At 32.7% G+C, this 15004-nt stretch overlaps 1 protein-coding gene across 1 annotated transcript in view; it reads left to right on the plus strand.

The window, feature by feature from the left end:
• The first annotated feature begins 431 nt into the window (after positions 1 to 431).
• Positions 432 to 15004, plus strand: part of LOC118265264 (vesicular glutamate transporter 1) — a 36154-nt gene continuing 21581 nt past the window's right edge. The window contains exons 1-4 of the mRNA XM_050705969.1: positions 432 to 613; positions 796 to 877; positions 10347 to 10507; positions 11146 to 11259. Coding sequence (XP_050561926.1) covers positions 11192 to 11259 — 68 coding nt within the window. The 5' untranslated portion in view covers positions 432 to 613; positions 796 to 877; positions 10347 to 10507; positions 11146 to 11191. The remainder of the gene's footprint in view (positions 614 to 795; positions 878 to 10346; positions 10508 to 11145; positions 11260 to 15004) is intronic.

A 15004-nucleotide genomic window follows, 5' to 3' on the forward strand; every position in this document is an offset into this window, starting at 1 on the left:
ATATTTAGTTGAGTTTTGAGCAGATAATAAAAATGATAACATCCTTGGAAAGGCGGGCTGAGTTTAGTCATTAAAATATTAAATGTAATAAAGGTTGAACAATTAGTAAATAATCATCCTACCACAGAATTTAATTCCAGATCATCGTTCATTAATAAAAAATGTTTATAAAACGGGTAGCGTCAGGATTTTCATTTTCATTCTACAATTTATCTTTTATGTGGACGTATCTTTTTCTGCGATGTGGGTACGGTATTATTGTTACTAGTTTTGTCGATGGAAATTTCTGAACAGATTTCCTGTTTAACAGAAAAATTGCGAACAATATGACGAGTGGGGATGGGTTGGTAGCGGGGGTGAGTTCGCGTGGGAGGGGTGGGGGTGAAGGGGATGTAAACACAAAGCTTCAGCAACGCCGGCAGTCACGTGGCGCGCCCGCCGGGGGCGCATCACTCTTAAGGGTAGAATCGGTAACAACACTATCTTACGACAACAACATTCCGAAACAACTGTACCCGAACTTTAGTTTAGTGCAACTTAACACAAGTTTTTAGTTAATTTCCCCGTAAGAGTGATGCCCCCCGGTGTGACCATTTCTTTAGAGTCGTATAAAGTATTAAAACATATCTAAAATAACATTTCCAACTAATGTTTACGTATTGAATTAGAGTAACTTGTATATAATACAACAACCACTCTAAAGAATATCAATACAAAACATATCAAACTAATTTTAACATATCTATAAAACATAATCTTAAATAACATAATTAACTAATCGATTACGTGTATTAGCTATAAATAAGTATAATAAGGTGTAGTTAAAATATTACGAACTGTAGAATGAGGTGTACCTATCAAGAAGATTTGATTCCAGGTAAGTTTACTTTTTATTAAGTTTTTGTTTTACTTTTACCACATTAACTTGTATGAATTTATGTTTTCTTAACTGCTTTATTAAAAAATATTTTGAAGACTTTATAAAAGGAAGTTTTTAATCCAGGAGCTTAAAAAAAACAATAGTATGTTCTCTTCTAATCTAAATAATATAAGGTAAAATTACCTACTCGTTATTAAAAAAATAATGTAGTCACACTTCAAACTTAATATTTAATCATGAATTTAAAAACTCAACTCAACTAAAGTTCACGCACTTTATATTTTATGACAAAAGTTTCAGCAAAGTTGTAATGTATTTAAACAAGATGAATTAGAATATGAAATTATTATATTTTTTCTCGTATGAATATTAGGTATAAGATTATAAATACTAAGAGGCATTTAATGGCATTTAGACTGTCAGTCCGTCCGTCAACGAAGCTCGTAATAATTTCATGACTACTTAAGTCATGAAATGTCTCAGATAAAGTTATTTGAAGTTTCCACACAGGGAATTAATTATCATGATTTTACTTCAGAATCGTTAACAAAATAAGTACCGTAACAGAATGTGCAGCCTTTTTCATGAAAACAGACAACAGAAATTTGACATTTAAGTCAGAAGTTCATATCATACATTCACATTGAAGTTCATATTTAAAAAGTTTTACTGTTGAACTCAGAATCATTTAATAGTTACTTCTAGTCCTTAGTAATTGTTTTCGGAACAAAATCTTTCCTACGGAATAGTTTAAGTAATAATGAAATGTCTCCAAGAATATAGCAGTTAGAAGTTCTTGAAAAGTTAAGGTTTTACTTCGCTGGAGATATTTCAGTATTAATTTAAAGTAAAATATTATTTGAATTAACTTTTCAATTATAAAAATATCTTTGAGAACATTCCGTTTCTGAACAGCTTTGTTTAAAAATTGTATGAGCAGCATAGTTTAAAATTGTTTACAGATTGTTATTCCTTATTGAGGCATGACGAAGAAATGTTTAAGTAGACCTATAAATAAACGATTTTACGTGTCTTGTGTATTTGAAATAAATTATTTTGACTTTACATTAGTCATCATTTATAAATTTTTCATGAACATAAAATTATATGAACTCGATACAGCGGTCTCATATGTTTGTTTAATAATTGTGTTAAATTAATTTATAATGCCTCGTTGGTAGAATAGCTACAAGTTAGACTGTCAGTCACTGGGTCTAGTGTATATAATTACTCGATCGGGTAAACTATTATTGTGATATTTTCGAATTTTCGAAAATATCCAGTAAAAAGCTGGGATTGTGCTCAACTCTTATTACTTGAATCTTTGTGAAAAAAAGTGCTACATTGAAAAATCTGCTACTCTACAGTCCTTCGAATATTAAAAGGCGGCACATTTATATTAATCGTCATATTCGTCATAATTTTTCGTGCTAAAGTAGTGTTAATTTTAGTATCTAGTATTCATGCTTCATACTTCTTTAAAAACAACAAAATGTTTCAAATTTCATTCTCCTAATCTGAGGAATTTTCAAAAAAGCAATATATTTACAGTCGAAAAAGGGTTAAATGATAAATAATTGATAAATATATAGATGATAATTTTGGTAGTTTGTATTACTTATGGGTCTCTCAAAATCTTTTTTTTATTAGCACTGATAGGTAAACTCTATCTGAAAATGCTTTGAAGACTTGCCTAAATTATAAAATCAACTTTGTTCTTATCTATAGAACTAACCTAACTAATCCATACCGTATATTATGAAACATCGTTTTAGATAATAATAAGTTTATAAATTTTTATCATAAAAATCAACCGACATTTTAGTACCAATAAAACCTGATGTATAACAACATGACAAAGTAACAACAACAATGGTTGACATGCTCTTACATCAGATAAACATAATATTGTTGTGAGCAGCATTTTATCTGGATCATGATATTAATCAGTATGGAAAGCTTTTTCGTCCCCCTAAACAGCGAACGTATCTAATCTAATAACGAACCCGCCCCTGAAAACGTTTCAACTATTATACGTCAGGAGTTGTTTGCGTCGACAAAACGTTAATAGAGTTATTAAATTTAACGTTAATTTATTCAATTTCGAGTGGAGTTTGAAGACAATGGCTGGTGGGGCGGGGCCCCGGCTGGCACCGCCCGCCGGCTCACCTGAAACCTCATTAACATATAGCTATTTATTACAATGCTGGCTATGTATCATCGATCGATATTAAACGTATTGGAAACGCGGAAATGGGATGCAAAACTGATTGGTCTCCCTCTTTTGTGTCGGATAATGGTCGTTTATTGTTGGCATTTTACTATGATGAGTATTGATTTTCACCTGTTTTGCTTTTGAAAATTGGTTGTAGCTTGTAGCTATTAGATATTAATAACAGTAATAAATTATCAAAAAAGTAAAATTAATAATAGGTAGTAGTGACACGATTTGTAAGGATTGTTTGAAGCTGTGTTTTGATGCGAGATCCAAACTCAACTTAATAAATAGCTATCAATCAAAGAAACTCGTATACCAGAGGATTTTCATAAAAAATATCTGTGGAGTGACTTGATACTCGCCGCCCGTCGGACTTTGTAGTTCCGCGAACAGGACATGTTATTATGCAGTGCTTAAAAGCATTACCTAGGAATATGGATTTCTATAAAGAATAAACATTTCACTACATTATAATGCATATTATACATTTCACTACATTATAATGCATATTATACATTTCACTACATTATAATGCATATTATAATGTAGTGGAATGTTATATATTTGGATATCATGTCGAATTTAATAGAATATTAAGTATTTATTTTGCAGAATTATCAGAAAAAACTTGACAACGATTTCATCAGTCAATTAATTTGAATAGTTTACGTTGAGATTTATCGTAGAGCGATTTGGTTTATAAATACTGGAAAAATATTGAATAAATCCAAATTATTATTGTAATGTAGTATATTTTACACTCCCATGGAGAATATTGAATAAATCAAAATTAATATTGGGTAGTTTCCTCAGTCAAAAATAAATTATTTCGATACAATAAAATATTAGATAATTAGATAATAGAATATTATTTATATAGATTTGATAATCTTTTAATATTCGATTGTTTCTGGCTAATTTTCTATAAATAAGTCTGCTATTTGACGTAAAAATCGAATTACCTCATATGCGTTATGATATAAAATTGCTATTTGATATAAAATTCATAGAAAATATCACTTTTGACGTTCTAAAAAAAAGTGTATAACTAGAAGGAAACTAGCCTATTATTATAATTTCGACTACCTCTACCTAGTTACTAAAACATAACTGCTTACTTAACAAATTACAGTGATATATGCATAAAATTTTTATCACTACCATGATAAATCATATTCAGCATATAAAAAAATTCAACACTAGAATCTTCACTTGAACAACTCGTTCCTTTCTGGCAGTAAGTTCTCAATAAATATCGGGGGGTTTAGGGGTATTTTATTGCTTCGTGAGCGAAAACTGGTCGAGTCGCGTCCCCAAGGAGCGATCGGTTGGCAAACATCGCAATCTGGCACTGGAGGATTCGGATTGCGGCTCGTATCGCTTTCCACTGTTCAAATTCAATACAAAAATAAAATTAACATAAACGTTTTCCATTTCACCTTTGTACTTTTTTGAGAATGCGGCTATGAAATGTATTTTTGTCTTGGTTATATGTTTATTGCCGTTGTTAGGTTCAGTAGTAGGTAAAATATTATTATGTACGTTCAATTTATTATGTATATTATTATATTAGGTTCAAATAGGGTTATGCAGTAGTAGATAGATCTGAATTATAGTTTAGATCTGTATGGAAAGCGTATCGTATCGTAGTATCGTACATGCTACGCATAATTTTGATGCGATTGTCAGTAACTTTATATTAAAAATCTTAAATCACACTCAATTAAAATTCGGTGTTTACGGTTAATTGGGATATTGGGACCACATTAACTCTAGGCAAACGTTCCTTTATGACGAAATGTCATCTCAATCAGACGGTTTCATCTTGTCATCTTAATTTTCCAAACATTGCAGATTTAATTGAATGCACACGTTTTAACTTAAACGTTGATTAACTCACATGATTACCTCTAAAAAGTAGGATCGACACGAGTCCAAAGAATTTAATAAACTGTTTCGTGAGTTATTCTCGGTTGACTTCACAATTTTCTATATTAAATCGTGGAGCGGCGTGGGAGAGGTTGCCATGATACCTCACAGGAGTTAATAAGTCATAAATAGCAAGTTTGAGGGGGACAGAGCGATGTAATATATGTGAGTGAGAAAGAGAAGGGTGGTCCACCCCAGGTAGAGGTGGTGATAGGCAATCGTCTGGAAAAAGGTGCGTTTGGAGGAGCTATGAGGTGTCACAAAATTGCGATTTTCGACAATATAGTTGTCTGTTGCAAAGTAAGTGACACGCGATTGTACATAGCGTGATTTCAAGCGAAATAACGTCAGCGAAAATGCGTTTTCTTTCTTTTCTTCAAGTCACAGAAACAATATGTACATTGGAATTAAATTATTTTTCACTTAATCACAACAAACTAAAAGTAGTTTGAGATTTTCTAGAAACCAAGTGAACAAATGGTTCTGGAAACCAAGTGATAATATTTTTTTTAGGTACTACAGCAAATATTGTCTGCCAATAAAATTATTGATCTACAAAAAAACGACGTTAAGAAAATATTTAGCTAAGAACTCAACTCTTGTGGATATTAAATCAAAAAGCACTAAAAACAAATAATCCTTTATGAAATTAATATCAAATCTTTCCACTATTAAGGTTTACCCGATTTGTATGTGGGACATGTTGAAAGTAGTATTGTTTCTGGAGGGTCATCGAATGCACCGCGCTGTAAAGCGCTAAGCGACGGAGTCGATAAGAGCTGAGTGCGCTGTATCGAGTGGTCGATCACTGGCAAGTGCCTGCCACTTACCACTCATAATACTTGCCGATAAAATCACGTACGACATTTTTGAGGATAAAAGAAACGCTATTACCGAGGAAACCTTATAAGAGTATACAGTCATGTCTCGAGCCAAGTTGTTGAGGGAAATCAAAGAAAATACGATGATAAGTGTCAATTCGCATGTAATTCATACGTCTTCTTTGTTGTATGACATGATTCTTCTGTATTTCCAGTTTCTTCTTAAATCTTTAACAATTTATTTATTGCAATTTTCAGAGTGACGATGATGCGATATGAAATTATGGTTTAGGGACCTTTTTTACGGAAAAAAAATGGTTTTAGTATGTAATACAATGTAAAAAATATGGTAAATCTAGTACACTAAAACACCACCAACACTTAGAGAAACTTAAAAATCATAGCTAAGACAGTCAGTTACGCTTGTAAATTAACATGACGTACTTACTTAGACTCGAATCAATCATTTTATTTTCCAACATTCCTTTAGTTCTGACTAAGCTCATCTGACTTTGTCTGTAATCAAGTTGCTAACTCAGCGGTTTTATAACTATTTAAATGAATTGCGCTCCACCCCAATTTGATGTTTCACGGTATAAAAATATACATTAATCGTCTGCTAAGAGGGTGGTGCCGCTTCGTAAGCAGAATTTATATCATCGCTAAACTGAGGACACGGATTTTTTAACTTTGCCGTTTTGAATTAATGTCTTCGTTAGCAAAATTGGTATTTTGTAAATTTTGTACTGGCGATACGATTTTCATCGCAGTTTTAACCGCTCATAAGTGAAAATATGAATATTTTATACCTATTTCAATGATTTAAACCAAGACCAGTAGTGTTTGTTTTGATTAGAAACCGATCAATTTATAAGAAAGAAAATAGTCTTTTATCCGAGGGGCATTTTAAAAGATGTAGAACTGCTAAGTTTTCCATATGTTAAAATTATTAAAAATGTGCCCACAATTTGTGCTATTCTTTTTAACACAATCCCTAAAAAACGCAGTGTTATTCCGTAAAAATAATGACCAACAAGCAAAATAGATTCTAGCTCTGATATATTTCTTTTCAAAGGCTTAAAGGAGTTATTAAAAATCCCTGAAACGGTCTGTAGAACAGATTTTGATTCAAACGCGTTATTCAGCGAGCGTAGCAATATGAATCATGGACCGGAGCTACGAACAGTTTAATGGATGACCTACGCTACGACGCTACTCGCACAATTTATTACAATATGAATAATCTGAAGTGATTTACTGCTGTATCGTGTTACGTTTTTTTGTGACATAGTTTATAGAGTAAAAGAACTAGTGTCTCTACATTTAATAACTTTGGAAGCGTGGTTAAATTTTATCGTTGGTTAACGTACCGTAAATGTATCTTTTTTACATCTTATAAAGTTAAAATGTCTTTCCGTTAACGTTGAACACAGCGGCTTTCGTGCTACATTCTTACTTTTATGTGAGAAAGCATTGGAAAATTTGAATAACCTAAATACGATTATTAATTATTACGGGAAATTCTCAGAGTTGACAAAAACTGCCTTGTCTTGATTTCGCCAAGATCTGCAAACGACTAATTGTAAGATACTATCAAAAGTGAAGAATTTCATGAAGTATGAAATTAAATTCTCTTTTGATATTAGCAACGTTTAATCTCTTCATTACGAAACTAAAACGTGAACAAGCAAATTAAACAATAAGAAAAATACCCTTGCTGACCAATTTTTTTATTAAATCAATAGAAAATCTGCATTTAATATCTGCGATTTCACCCAATCGACATAACAATACCGCATCCACTCTTAGATCGATTATGGTGCTTGAGACCCATAGCTTTGGGTGCGGTGGACCGGGGAAACTTCATTTGCGAGCTCCTCTGTCCGTGAAATGAAGTCGGCTTGATATAGCGATCATGTTATATCGATATCGAATGCTGTGGCGCATTAATCGTCTGCTAAGAGGGTGGTGCCGCTTCGTAACAGAATTTACCCTTTTTATACTTACCCACATTTTGTTTTTGTAAAATTATAAAATAAGAATTTATGATTTTGAATGTTTTTATGTTGTTGATCTTGATTTGATAAATTTGACAGCTGAAGAAAAGATGTTCTTTTCCGATTCTTGAGCTGAGGTAAATATAAAGGCTTGGTTCAGTCATTATTCTTTGTATTAATCAAAGTGTGGTATATAAATCATTTAGATTTACGAGCACAACTGATGTGTAAAAAGTTGACGCACGACGGTTCTGAATATATTTTTTTTATATTAAAAATCCCTGAAACGGTCTGTAGAACAGATTTTGATTCAAACGCTATTCAGCGAGCGTAGCAATATGAATCATGGACCGGAGCTAGAAAGTTTAATGGATGATTACGACGCTACTCGCACAATTTATTACAATATGAATAATCTGAAGTATTTACTCAAGACCTTTCATGATGTATGTATGGGAATTCAATTGAGCTAAACAAATGTACCGTTTTTAATCTGTATCCATTTGTCTTTGTCTAACGTCAATTGAGGCTAAAAAAGATGCGTCAGCATGTAACATTTGTATGTAAAATATATGGAAATTCTCAGTGTTGACAAAAACTGCCTTGTCTTGATTTCGCCACGATTGCAAACGTCTAATTGAGAAGATATTGTCAAAATGAAGAATTTCATAAAGTATGAAATTAAATTAAATCTTTCTTTTGTTTTTAAATATTTTTTTTTATTAAATCAATAGAAAATATGCATTTAATATCTGCGTTTTCACCCAATCGACATAACAATACCGCATCCACTCTTAGATCGATTATGGTGCTTGAGACCCATAGCTTTGGGTTCGGTGGACCGGGGAAACTTCATTTGCGAGCTCCTCTGTCCGTGAAATGAAGTCGGCTTGATATAGCGATCATGTTATATCGATATCGAATGCTGTGGCGCATGTAACTGTAACGATTACCCTTCTTATACTTACCCACATTTTGTTTTTGTAAAATTATAAAATAAGGATTTATGATTTTGAATGATTTTATGTTGTTGATCTTGATTTGATAAATTTGACACTGAAAAAAGATGTTATTTTCCGATTATTGAGCTGAGGTAAATATAAACCTCTTGGTTCATTCATTAGTTCTTTGTATTTGTGGTATATAAATCATTCAGATTTACGAGCACAACTGATGTGTAAAAAGTTGACGCACGACGGTTTCAATATAAAATGATCCTAGTAAGTATAATAGATTATTGCAATGACAAGTGAAGAATACGATTCTGAATACTCAAGACCTTTCATGATGTATGTATGGGAATTCAATTGAGCTAAACAAAATACCGTTTGCAATCTGTATCCATTTGTCTTTGTCCAAATTGACAGATATAAAAGATATTCTTATTCAATTAAGTAAAATGTGCATTGTAATAACACACTTTAGTCTTATTTAAGAATCACACTTCTTTTATTTAAAAATAAACTGTATTTTCACCTCTATTAATGGAACCCTCAGTAAATTAGACAAATATTTATATACCTGGTTATCTGAGACACTGGGTTAGTGGAATACCTCTATAAGTGATACGAATTTAAAGACCCCTTGATGTCTCACTTAACAAGGTTTCACTGTAATATATTTTTTATAGGCTGGATGCAGGACGATTTCAGCTAGCCTATCTGGAAGTCATTAGGGAGGCCTATTTCCAGCAGTGGACGACGGACGTCTTATGGCTAAAATGATGATGATGAAGTATTTATATAACAAAATGCGTTTACTTGTCAAATATTTTAATTGAAAACTTTAGAATTACGAATGGACTTACATATTTGTTACGAAGAAAACAAATTCTTTTTCTTTTGAGTTTATAAAGTACAGTTATAGTTTAACTGTGACAATATTATCAATGACTATACCTAGTAATTGCTCTATCCACTTTACAAGTGTATAAATTAAAATTAAAATAACCGTAATAACTAGTAAAATTATTTGTAGTACTGATTACATAGAGCGTTGTCATTTCGTTGTGGTTTACTCACAAAAAGCAACGAGGTTTCCTTAAATCATGACCTTTTAATACTTTTTTCTAGATATCAAGTGACTTAACTTGATCCATTTTTTTCATGTATCATGCAAGTGATAATTAAGTTTTTATTTAAAAAAATACCGTATAGTGATTTCTACAACAAAATAGCTTACTTAGCGTTTAAAATTTATGTTTTGCTGATGTAATCAAGCTGAAAGAAGGTTTTAAACTTAAACCATGTTACATACATTGTACACGTAGAAATTTAATATATATTTGGTGTCAAGCCTGTGAAAAATGTATCGATTTGCAATCAAAAGGTAGTGTAATATTGCAGCTATTCATAGAGATTCTTCATGCCTGTGGGCGACTGGTTACAAACTATGCACGGCTGCATGCTCAGTATAACATTCCTAGGGTTGACGTCAATACTATATATTTTGGGACCTCCTGAAAATTTTCAGAAATCTGACAAGCTCCGCCCCTTTTACAGCACCGGCTGTGATTCGTCGAAGTTCAGCTACGTCCGTACACGTAGCGGCCAATGACGGCCGGGGCTACGCGCAGCCGTAGCGCTACAGCATAGAGGCGCGCGGGGAGCTACACGATCGACAGACGCTACAGCGGAGCTGCTACGCCAGGGAACTGAAAAATGTAAGTACTAATTATTGTATTTCTAAAGCTTATTCTTCAGCATAAAGTGCTCTATGTGTTATATCCATACATTATTTTTTGAATATGGTATAACTGCATACAAGTACATGTAGTTAGTACCAGGGTGTGTGTAGGTATGTGCATATATATAGGTAGGGCACCAGTAGGTACCTACTAGCTGGTTATGTAACATGACAGTGATTGAATTAAATTGTTGCTATCAATGAACCATTCTCTACTAATGCATCAGATTTCAGTTTATGGCTACGTGAAATGGATATTACACGAAATTGAAAAAAAAAAACGAGGATTGTGCTATAATTTCCGTTGACCCATTTTTGAGTTTTTAAACTGCAATTCATGTTACGGTAACAGATTATTTAGACTTAGAGAAAAATTGCGAGAGCAAAGAAAGCGTTCCTTCTAAAAGAGTTATTTTTTTTTTATTTTAACGTGACATTCCGTCAACCCTTCTCGTTATCGTCCTCGTCTCTTCACATGTTCAGAAACAGTAATCTTTTAATATTCAAATATACCACAAGAAAGTATGCCATTAAGAATTTAGAATTTCGTAAAGTACTTTTTTCTTAATTCATTGTTAAGTATAAAATGTGTACTAATAATGGTATTGTTAACAGGTGTTAGTGAAGAGTGTCAATTGATGTGGGACGTGGGACCGGCACCATGCAGGGGCTCCATGCCGCGAAGGAGAAGGCCTCGGGGCTCTTTGCCAACAAGCCCCTTCTGTTCAAGTAAGTACAAATATCCCACCATCATCATCATCATCATCTTTATCAGCTGTTGGACTAGTTTACTTAAATTTAAGGGTTCAACCTAGATTCCGTCGAACGACCTCGGTATTTTTTTGGACTGGATAACTCGTAACTTAATATTTTTCGGCTGTTGACTACGTCGCCAGAAATAAAACCGTAACGTCGATTTAAAAAAAAAGACGCAAAGTCAATTTAAATATTAATCGCGAATTTACGCTCAAAATCAGATAAAACTGAACGATGTTTCCGAACTACTTATATCATAAATGAAACTAATATCAATGAATTAAAAAGCCATCAGATTTGAAGGCATTGATTGAAATAAATTATTCTCTAGTTAATTAATGCAATAAACTCACTCATCATTGAGCCAACTAAAAACTAAGATAAATAATTGTATGAATGTAAAACGAAGTCAAGTAATTTTTTATGAACATAAAAACCCTAGAGCCTCCCGATACTGAAAAGTTCCGTAAAAATTGTGATCGAGATAAAATAATTATGTAAACCTGTACAAGTTACATAAACATATTTTCAATGGTTATATAAGAGTTTTGCAAAGTAGGTATCAATAAATGGTATTTTATGAGCTAAGCCGTTAATTTTGTAACTTTTGGCAAATGCCTGAAATAAAAATAAATCGTCTTCTTGCTGGCATTGTTCCAACTAAATTGAGGTCGATCTTAAATCTACCTAGTTTTACTGCCGCACTCAAAGTCATTTAATGGTTACTTAATCCAGTCCTTAGCAATTGTTGTCGATACAAAATTGTTACTAAGGAACAGTTTAAGTAATCATTAAATGTCTCTGAGTGCGGCGGTTAGTCTTCTTCTATGACGTCCTTCTATCCGTGGAAGTTAATCCTATGCGATCGTTCAGAAGATTTCCGTTTTAATTACTCTGGTCAAAGTAATTTTCCTGTATTTCTTACGTATATGTAGTTTGTGAGACATTTTTAATATCTTTATTCAAAATTCACTGAAACTTAAAAACCACTTTAGATATACAAGTCTGTTAAACATCAAAGCATTTACTTAAATGCAGAAAATTATTATTTTGAAATACATGTATTGCTTTTACAACACAATCTTACATTACTCATTATAAAGAGCAAACATTTTTTTGATTATTTTTTTTTTGCATTAACAAGGCTGGCAGGTTCCTACGTGCCTGTCAACTACTGGATCGATTTGAAAATTCGAATGATTCCAATTTAGTAATATAACTGTTATTAACATAACAAATCAAAAACATTCAAAATGTTTCTTTTCGGTTAAACTTGTATGTGAAATTTTGCCTACATTATTAGCTTTAGTCAAGAAAATGATATAAAATCAATCACCGTAAGTTTATGTTCAACCTGAGAGTTTTTAAATAGTGATTTTCAAATCGGTTGTCCTTATAGGTATATTCAGGTCAATGTACAATACAATTTAATACTTAATTTATTTAATTATTTATTTTGTTTGAAGGTGAAAATTTCCCCTTTTTGTTGACATTTTTGTTTGTATTTGTGTGGACTAGTACTATTCATTAAGTCATGTGAGTGATCTCTATACTGTATAAAGTATAAAAAATACTATCAATCTGCATTATTATAATAGTAAAGTAATGCCGAACGAGGTGTACTTAAAAAGAGTTTAATGAAGTCACAACAACGTTCATCATTAACAGCCTATAAGTGGCCACTGCTGACCAAAGGCCTTAATTTATAATCAGATATTAAAATCCAGGTTTTCTCACGATATTTTCCTTCACCGTTAGTCAGTGTTGTCTAAATAATCTTAGAAAGTACATTTAACTCGGAAAAAGTTTCATTGGTAGTTTGCCGTTGGTAGGTTTCGAATCCGCACCCTCATGCATGAGAAGCGAGCGTCTTTAAACCTTCGGGCCATCACAACAATGTTAAGTGTGCTATTACAAAACAAAATAACTAGTTTTAAAATATGCCTATGAGTTTTGCAAACAAAAGAACATGACTGATAAGTTTAATTAATTTTGAAAAACTGTCTAGTTATATTACCCCACCTGAATAAATCAGAAAAGTCTGAAATCACTTTGAAGCAAGCAAGAAAAGTGATTGTTTTACAAAAAAAAAGATGAAACCATATTAGAAGAAGTCGAAGAAAATGGAATATAAACAAAAAGAAACAATCGTCGGTTGGGCAACGCGCCGGGAATCGAAGCAATTTTGTTGGGCGCCGTGAGACGATCGCCGATAATATTGACAGCCGGATAATACTTGTTGCAAAAAATGAAATATAAGGGCGGAAAAATCACCGACTATTCTCTCTAACAAGGATTTTGAACGTAGGGTCGCGTTTGGTAGAACTATTTTGAGAAAATTGAGAGAGTAAGAATCTTCGTGTACAAAATTCTTCGTTTTATCGTGTCATAAAACCAGATAAGTATTTTAAAATATACTGTCAAAATCATTACAATTCAAGAAATCGATGGGATGTTAGTGTCGTTTACACTAGTTTGGAAGTAAAAAATACTATGTATCTAGATCTCTCACTTAGGTGTGGTAGACTTTATTCTAAGCTAGTAGATGCTAAAGTACAATAGGTACTAGCGACAATGGAATTTTACTTTTATTCTCATTTTAAAATGAACTGTCATAAAAACAAAGCTTCCGTAATTTTGGAATAACTTAATGAAAAGATAAAAATCGATAAACTCAATCTCCAACCAAATATAAATACGTACAAACTTCCCTCTGCACAGATCATAATACCAAATGGTCCGGATTCGATAAATAATGCGATTATTGCGTTAGCTGGTAGCAACCCTAGAGGTACAGTCGAGTGCTCAGCGCTGATAACAAACAGACATCATCCGGATTTGTGTCGTCATGCGAACGCTCTCTCGATGCAAGGAACCGAGTACCCGCGAGCACATAAGCACATCGTAACGGCGATTTGTTCACAAATCTCCTCAGTACACATGTGTATTAAAATAAATGTACGTGCAGAGACGTTTTGCGGAGATATGCATAATTTAATTTGAGTTTTGTGGTTAATAATTTATTTCAGAATTCATTTTGAATCTTTTGATACTTACTACAGATATTACTTAAAACCATGGCACAATTTGTATAAAACTAGATATAAGTACTTCTTTCAAATAAGTACCTGACAAATGACCACTCGTTTTAAACACAATCATCATACATCTGCGCGAGGTATCCCTAAGGTTTTAAGCCCATAAATTGCATCGCGAGCTACAGACAGAGAGGAAGGGTAGCCGGTTCATTATTTAGTCCGTTTAAATCACTAAGTCCTTAAAAGACATTAGCAGGCTTTGTAGCGTTATCGCAGAACACAAAAGAGATTTAGAGCGAGCTGACAAGGGGAGGAACCCGTCACTTTTTATTCAATAACATTTACGTATATTGTACCGTGTACTGCTTGATTGTACAAGAACCTTTTAATGGTAGGATTAATATTTTAATTGGACGCTTCACGTTTTATGGAAGCTTAAAGACAGTCATTAGTAATGAGGCTTATCTTGACGAAGAGTTTGTATGTGAAGTCATTGTAATACTGTCGAGTGCAGATACACTTTCCTGATCTGAGATCTTGTTGAATTTGTGTTTTTTTTTATTTCAAATTATTGTCAATTAGTAAGTTTCTCGCATTTTACATAAAAACAATATTTTTTATTGTTGTTGTAACTAATTTTATTAAACGTTAAAATAATGCAGCTAAATGGTTTTGCAGTC

Source organism: Spodoptera frugiperda, chromosome 28 (genome assembly GCF_023101765.2).
Source record: "Spodoptera frugiperda isolate SF20-4 chromosome 28, AGI-APGP_CSIRO_Sfru_2.0, whole genome shotgun sequence".
Taxonomy (NCBI): Eukaryota; Metazoa; Arthropoda; class Insecta; order Lepidoptera; family Noctuidae; genus Spodoptera; species Spodoptera frugiperda.